Raw genomic sequence first — 7,824 nt, forward strand, 5'->3', positions numbered from 1 at the left:
GAGCCAATTGATCAACGGTAGCAATATGAAATTGGATGACTGTTAGTGTGTATTTTATCAATCTGTCATTTCTTGGTTCTGAGCTTTGTTAGAGTTTCATGGAGATTGAGGAGTTATGTATATTTCAACCCATTCCAGTTGTGTGCATTTTCTTTTTTAGAGAATCTAAGACACATTCAAATTGGCATCAGCCACTTGCAATTATTTTTCAATGGGTTGATCAACTTGTTTGTTTTTTATAGGACATCAAAAGGAGTATTATCCATAAGAATTGAACCCTCAATAGTATGGCTTGAAATGCATTGAGAATTCATTTGTGAAATGTGTAGTAACTACGCATGTGGAAACATGACATAAAGGTTACAAAGGTAGTTAGTTACCCTAAATGCTTGATATATAAAGAAGCTCAAAATAAATACATTTGGATTATGAAAATCATTATATTATATATAGAAGTATAGTATATATAATATCAAATCTCATAGAAGTCTCAATATATTAATAATACATAATGTCTGTGAAAATTGGTAAGCATCAGGCTTTAGCATTTGATTCACAGTAACTTTTAGATGTGTTCCAACCTCCAACTACCCACTTGGGAAAAACAACCAATTCTCTACTTTTGTTCTCCACATCTCACAAGGGAAAGGATGCATAAAAAATATTCATTACCCGAAAAATAAATGGAAATCCAAAGAAACAACTCAATCTACATCACAAGAAACAACTATAAATAAAAATTTGATACATATAAAACACTTTAAGAAACAGCCTCATTTATTTCTAACCATATATGCCATTCCATTGATTGATTCCATCACATTGAAGAGTTGAACCCCTCCAAGCTTTGGAATTTGGGCCGAGTGTTTTTCTTTCTTTCTTTTTTGTGTGTGTGTATCATTGGTTGAGCTTCCATTGGGAAATGGACAATGATGATCCTAGCCGGGTGGAGGACAAACCCATTCTTTAAAGACCACCATGGTATTTTGGATAAGTGAAAACCTCGTGTATAGATCGAGGATCATGTACAAATGGCATTAAACTATAGAAAGGAGTATTATCCATAAGAATTGAGCCCTCAATAGTATGGCTTGAAATGCATTGAGAATTCATTTGTGAAATGTGAAGTAACTACGCATGTAGAAACATGTAAGGTTACAAAGGTAACACCCAAAATGCTTGATATGTATAGAAGCTCAAAATAAACACATTTGGATTATGAAAATCATTATTAAATAGATAAGCTAATTGTTAGAGGTACAAAATTAATATATGAAATGGAAGCAGTAATGGCGCTAGCCGTCAGTGCGGTAAGCACCACGGTAGAGATGACGGCGCCGTCATAAGAGGAGACGAACTCCCACAAGAGATGTCCTCCAAGATGACAGGGGCGCTAGAACATGGAGGAACTAAAGGGCTATACATCATAATCTAATTGCAGTGGCAGGGATTGCAAAGGATTCTGCGGCAAGCATAAAGGACGACGAGGGAGATGACGACGACGGTCGAAATGACGGCGGTGTCGTAAGAGCAAATGCTGTCCCACGAGAGATGGCGGCAGACGAGAGGAGGGGCAGCTCGTCGGCGGCTAGGAGGCCGGATTGCTCGGATTCTTGCTTGGATTCCGGCAGTTCGGGGACTGTGTTAAGATCGAAGAGGGCCCCTTGGGTCTTGAGGTCGTAGATGCAGGTGAACAAGGCCTCGGCCATGTGTCCCCACTGCCGGAGCTCCTCCCGCAAGGTGGCGAGGGCCCGGAGGCGCTGGAGGAGGGCGGCGAGGGTGCCGGCGGTGACGGTGAGGGAGATGGCGAAGGGGCACCACCAGAGGGTGCAGGGGAGGAGGCTGGACTGCGCCAGCGCCGCGAAGAGGCCGCCCTGGACGAGGGAGAAGAGGGCGAGCAGCTGGTACACCTCGGAGTGGGCGGCGCCCACGTTCTTGTCCTTGCGCTGCATGTGGCGCCGCGCCGCCTCCTCCTCGCGCTGCCACTCCTCCAGCATCCGCACGTGCGCCGGGCTCCCGCACAGCCCCTCCAGGGCCTTCCTCCGCGACAGCTGTGGCGGCTGCTCCACTGAAGCGGACCCCATCTCCAGTATAACCTGCCCTGCGTTGTCCACCGACTGGCCCCCGCCCGTTTCCATCACCATGTGCGGCAGATCGCCGCCCCTTGGCTGATCACCATCACGCGGCGTCGCTGAAGCACCTGCACTTGTGTTACTGCTGCCGGGCAAAGGCTGCTTGCGCTCCATGCTTAGAAATTGGTGGTTTGTTCTGCTCCCTCCCACTCTATGTATGATATACACCCACGGACCCGCACCGGCGGGGTGGTGCGTGGGCCTCCGCGGCTATCAGACCAGAAAGATTAGAGAGCATACACGACACGACTTGCAAGAGAGCTTGAAAACCAAAAAAGGGTGTGTGTGTTTCACCAAAAAAGGGTTCCGAGCAACTTGCAAGAGAGCTTGAAAATGATCCAAGAGGCCTTTCCCACGAGTTCTCGGATTCTATTACCTCCAAGCTTTCGAATTTGGGCCGAGATTTTTTCTTTCTTTCTTTCTTTCTTTTGTGTGTGTGTTTTTGGGGGGGGGGGGGGGGGGCACCTTGCGCTTCTCCTTCATTGGTTGAGCTTCCATTGGGAAATGGACAATGATGATCCTAGCCTGCTGGAGACAAACCGGTTCTTCAAAGACCACCAACACATGTTGATCTTGTATGGCCTTGGAAATTCCTTCTGGCACTACCATTATGGTCTATATCTTGATATTGTACAATATCATAATCATAGGTTTCTATTTTGAGGAGAGAGAGAAAGAGAGAGAGGAGGAGGAGGAGAAGGAAGAGGAAAAATAATAATAATAATAATGATTATGATATTGTAAACTATTAGAATCATAGGTTTCTATTTTGTATGCATGCATGCACACAAGATTCCATAGCATTGGATTTAGAGTGTCTCCACCATTGACGAACACAAGCTTTTAAATTTTGCATTTGCACCATGTTGGACACGTCTAGAACTTAAAGAGGAAATGGTAAGAAAGTAAAGAAAGCTTGGCTCTTCCATAACATGAGGAGATGAATAAAGCTAAAATCACAAAATGTGCTATCATTATAAAATACTTGAAAACATATGGTGCAAGTCAAAATAATAATAAGAACCAAAAGATTCCTTTTCATTCATAGTAACATCAAGATACTCAAAAGAGAGTATCCTCAAGCATATGAAAATAATGTTACCAAGCAAGGTTGGTTATGTCATGGACTTCATCTTTATTGACTTTTCCACCAATCATGTAATCATTCCCAATATATTGCATGAAAATGCAATTAATACATGATGCCTTGTGAGTAAACATTGTGCACAAAGAAGTTAAGAACAACATGATACATCTTTGCTTGAAAAAACATGTTCTATTAGGATTGATAGTCTTTTACTCCCTTATAAACATCATCAACTTTCAAAGGTAATGTAATACCATTAAAATCAAGGGGCTTTGAACTTAGAACTATATTTTCTTTAGTTAAATGAAATATAGAATTATCATGGAATCCTTTGCATGCTTATTTGTGTAGAGATTCACTTGAAAAATCCAAGATATCTTTCTTTCCAAATGCCCCTTTGCACCATTTTTGTATCTTTGCCACACTTTGATTATATGATTCATGTTGAGACTGGTAATACTTTACTAAAAATGACTCCCCTTTTAATGAATACTGACAAATTTTTGAGTTGTGTGGTAAGGACCCCTCCTTATTTTGTACCATCCCATTGGCCTATAGAAGTTACTCTGGCATATCCCTCCAACTCTCCACTATCATGTATAGAACTGCTTTTCTATTCTTGTTATTGTCCACAAGCGTTGTGTTATATTTGTACATATGGAGATATCATTCAATAAGCTTGATAATATCTATGATATCCCATCTCAATACTATGGGCGTTGTCAAATTTCTTGTGTCTTTTTAACCATGCAAGGAATGGTGTTAGGAAACTTTATAATAAAACATGCCAAGATAAGATCCAAACATTTTAATGTCACCAATGTTAATACCATATGCTTGCCATGATATATTCTACAGTAGTGGGAGGCCTCTCTGCTATGGCCAACACAACAATAATTGCAATTCACAACTGTATGTAATATAGTTGATCATAAGAAAAAGTTCATACCTACTCAATCAAACAATAAGCAACTAAATATCAACACTAAATACAATAATCACAAATCCACTCACATTTTCATTTGACCATCTCACATTTAAAATGATATGGATTGTTATGTTGGAGATGTCAAAATCATCGACAAGCTAAGCAGTTGCTTAGGAGGGCTTCTTGTGGCAACTAGTTCAAAGGAGAACAAGCTACACATGGAAAAGTGCAAGAGCTAGCTATTGACAATCTATAGGCATTGGTCGCATGGAGGAGACATAACAAGTGGTGGGAGGTAGAGACAAGAGGTAGAGAGGTGGAAACAAGATGTGATGGTAGGAGACAAGACTAGTATGGTGCTTATAGAAGCAAAAGGTAGCATTGAGAGGATGATGCTCCCTTTTCATACAAGGGAGACCTAAATGCACACATACAACAACGTTTTTTAAAATGTGAAATTGAAAGAAAGTCAACTTTGATAGAGCTTTGCATCTTGGAGATAATAACTATATTCTATCCTATTCATTGGCCTTGACATTCTTTTTAGCTTTTGTTTAAGGAAAACCATGGATTTTATCTAATCCTTTAAATCATTTTGGTACATTTTGTATTTGGGAACATATATACCAAAATTATGGGGTGCTTGGGATCTCTAGGAGTAGAAAAGGATGCTCAACCTCATACATTTCATATGCACATTAGATATACAATTTTAATCACTTGAAAATTAAAGTAGCAACTATTTGTACCCAATTAAGCTAGTGGGGTTGGTGAAGGTATGTGCTTGTGGTCGTAGGTTTAACTCTTGTGTTCCATCAAAGGGCAAAGAAAATTCAAGACCCCCCCATCCCCTCCCATCTCTTTTTCATTAACTCCACTATCTTTCACTCTCACTCTCTCTCTCTCTAGTATGGATTTACAAGATCTCTCTCTCTCTCTCTCTAGTATGGATTTACAAGATCTCTCTCTCTCTCTCTCTCTCTCTCTCTCTCTCTCTCTCTCTCTCTCTCTCTCTCTCTCTCTCTCTCTCTCTCTCTCTCTCTCTCTCTCTCTCTCTCTCTCTCATTCATTTCCATCTACAAACATTAATTTAGTATGTTTAGGATTAATTGATCCCTTTTAGAAGATTGAATTGCATCATCACATGATTTAAACATTTAAGCTTTTGAGTTCCATCCGTTACTGTTGACTTACTTTTATTATATTGGCAGAGTATGGGATAAATAGATGTGTTTGAAGAGCATGCATCGAGTTGTTGCCAAGAAATATACAAAGACAACGATGTCTTTGGACCTACATAATCATACGCAAAGTAATCAAAAGTTTTTAAGCCATGCTCTTACAAGCCAACCTTCCCTGCAGATAACTTGAGATTTTCGTACAATGTGAATCTCTCTCTCTCTCTCTCTCTCTCTCTCTCTCTCTCTCTGTGCATAAATTGTGAGAACCAATGGTGTCTCCTCTTGCTAATGTAGTAAACACTTTTGACATGTAGCTGTCTCCTCTTTTACCAAGGTTTGATGTGGCATTTTATACTCTGATCCAATAGCCTACTCTATACTTATCAATAGTGAAAGGCCAAAATTTTTCAATGAACACTACATTTAGTAATCAAAGCTACATTTGCTAGTTATTTCTACTAACAAACATTTGACCATTTGTAATTATTATTTTTTGAGGTCTTCTTTACTCAATATGGTTCTTTCTTTACCAGTGATCCATAATGGTCATGTCAAAGATTCTCTAAGGACATCATTTAAGATAATGGATTTAGAATACACACACACACAAATGAAAGGCTTTCAATTCAATTTTGTAAGATGCTAGGAAGAAGATATGTTTAGTGTGGAATTATTAATAATACCTTGTCATGCTGACACATGTATAAAAGGGAGAGACATGTAAATTTTCACATATTTTGGAACATTAATACATTTATTGTCTCTTGCCTCACCTTCTTGTTCACAATTTATGTGGCTTCTTTCCTGTATTTCTCTCTCCATTTTTAGTCTTCCTCTCTCCTTGTCACTTATTTCTCTCTCCTCTTCTCTTATTTCTCTCACCTCTCAGTTCTCTCCTTGACAAGTGGTATCAGAGCATAGGCTTTTGTTCCATTTGATTTTCTCATTTCAGTCTTATTTTCTCCAATTTTCCTCCATTAAATCTTGGACAGCAAGTACAGTAGCCACATGGCAAGTACTTGCAGGAGTTCTACTTGAAGCAAAGACTAATTTTGGAGCTCTGACAAAGATCTTGGGCAAATTCAGCCACAAACCGTAGCTAAAATGGCAAGTCATGCATCCATTACAAGCTATTTTGAAGATAACTTGGTAAAATAGGGCTAATTGGACTTCCAAAAGACTGAATACCTCAATTACTTTTTGGAGTAGAGCTTTCTTCTAGTTCTCTTTCAAGCTTTTGGCTAAAGATTCCATGGTGGCTACTAAGAAATGCAACGTCCTACTCTCTAGTGACTTTTCTTCTTGTATTACCATGGGGCAGTGATTCTTCAAGCTTTTGAGCACCAAATATAGCACCATAGTGTGAGTAGTGATGGAGCACAAGCATTAGTAGACAACCCAAAAAATGTGCCAAAATTTGCGCTGAATTTTTTCTCTCTATCCACAATCCACATCATGCGACAATCACTTGCCTTTAGATTTATTATCATCTGGACCATTACTTGGCATTGTACTCAGTAGCATGGATAAGCCCTTGTGAGCCACTAATCTTTATTTTTCTTCTCTGAAACACTAATACACAATAGGGCAGCCATAGCTACATATTGGGAAGCTTCAATTTCTTCAATCTTTAGCTCTTCCCGACTTTCAAAGCTTCTTTACCATCATTTTAGAGAAGGATAGACTCTGAGATTGAAAGCATTACAACGATTTCAACATATTCAGGTTCTTGAAGCTCATATTGAAGGATTATTTTGGGGCTTCTCTTCAAGAAGCTTGAATATTCAACATCTAAGTTTTCAAGCAAGCCTGAGGCATTGAATCTTCATTGATTCAGTCTTATTTGAGCTTATATGGATTGATCTTATGATTCTTCAAGCTTCATGATGGATTCATGGTGGATTATGAAGGACTCTTCTAATAATTGGACTGCAGCTTGCATCAATCATCTTCTTCAAGCTTGATCGAGCTATTCCACTTGCTTAATCTCTAAAATCTCTCAATATCCACTTACTTAAAGATTTTTCACTTGTCGATGGGAGATTATTGGTCAATTAATTATTTGAATTGATCAATAGATCAGTTCTCAATGCTCTTATCATTAATCAAAGCCTATTACATTGTATTTCAGCTTCCATTTCAATCTTATTCTATCATGGATATCATTTACAATGTCTCCATGCATAACCTTGATTTGATTGGATGATTTGCTTTACCCAAGATTGAAATATTGTAAAGGGTAAGTATTAGCTCTGATGCTCTTTAGGGTTTTGCAATATCCCATTCTTTAATTTGTGCATCAATTGTTATCAATTGCCCCTAAACATCATTTCTCTAGCCTTAGAACTACCTGCAATGGCTCCCTCCAACCTTGAACGGCTCGAACCATGGCTCATACCAAGTGTCTTCAATCTTTCATTCATTTTCATATTTTGTATAGCTAAAAACATAGTACTACATTTCATCTATCCTTTCCAACTCTTGTAAGTTTGTTTT

The 7,824-nt window shown here is 39.1% G+C and overlaps 1 protein-coding gene across 1 annotated transcript; it reads right to left on the bottom strand.

Moving 5' to 3' along the window:
- Window positions 1–1,183: 1,183 nt before the first annotated feature.
- LOC148018356 (uncharacterized) lies at window positions 1,184–2,399 on the bottom strand. The gene has a single exon (XM_087661820.1). It carries the CDS (start codon window positions 2,244–2,246, stop codon window positions 1,425–1,427), a length of 822 nt encoding a protein of 273 aa, XP_087517946.1. The 5' UTR covers window positions 2,247–2,399; the 3' UTR covers window positions 1,184–1,424.
- Window positions 2,400–7,824: the final 5,425 nt, after the last annotated feature.

The sequence above is a fragment of the Lygodium microphyllum genome, chromosome 21 (genome assembly GCF_053477565.2).
Source record: "Lygodium microphyllum isolate KBCC chromosome 21, Lygodium_microphyllum_v1.1.10, whole genome shotgun sequence".
In the NCBI taxonomy this organism is placed as follows: Eukaryota; Viridiplantae; Streptophyta; class Polypodiopsida; order Schizaeales; family Lygodiaceae; genus Lygodium; species Lygodium microphyllum.

Coding starts and splice junctions, on each gene's coding strand:
- LOC148018356 (XM_087661820.1), bottom strand. CDS start 2,246: ATGGAGCGCAAGCAGCCTTTGCCCGGCAGCAGTAACACAAGTGCAGGT.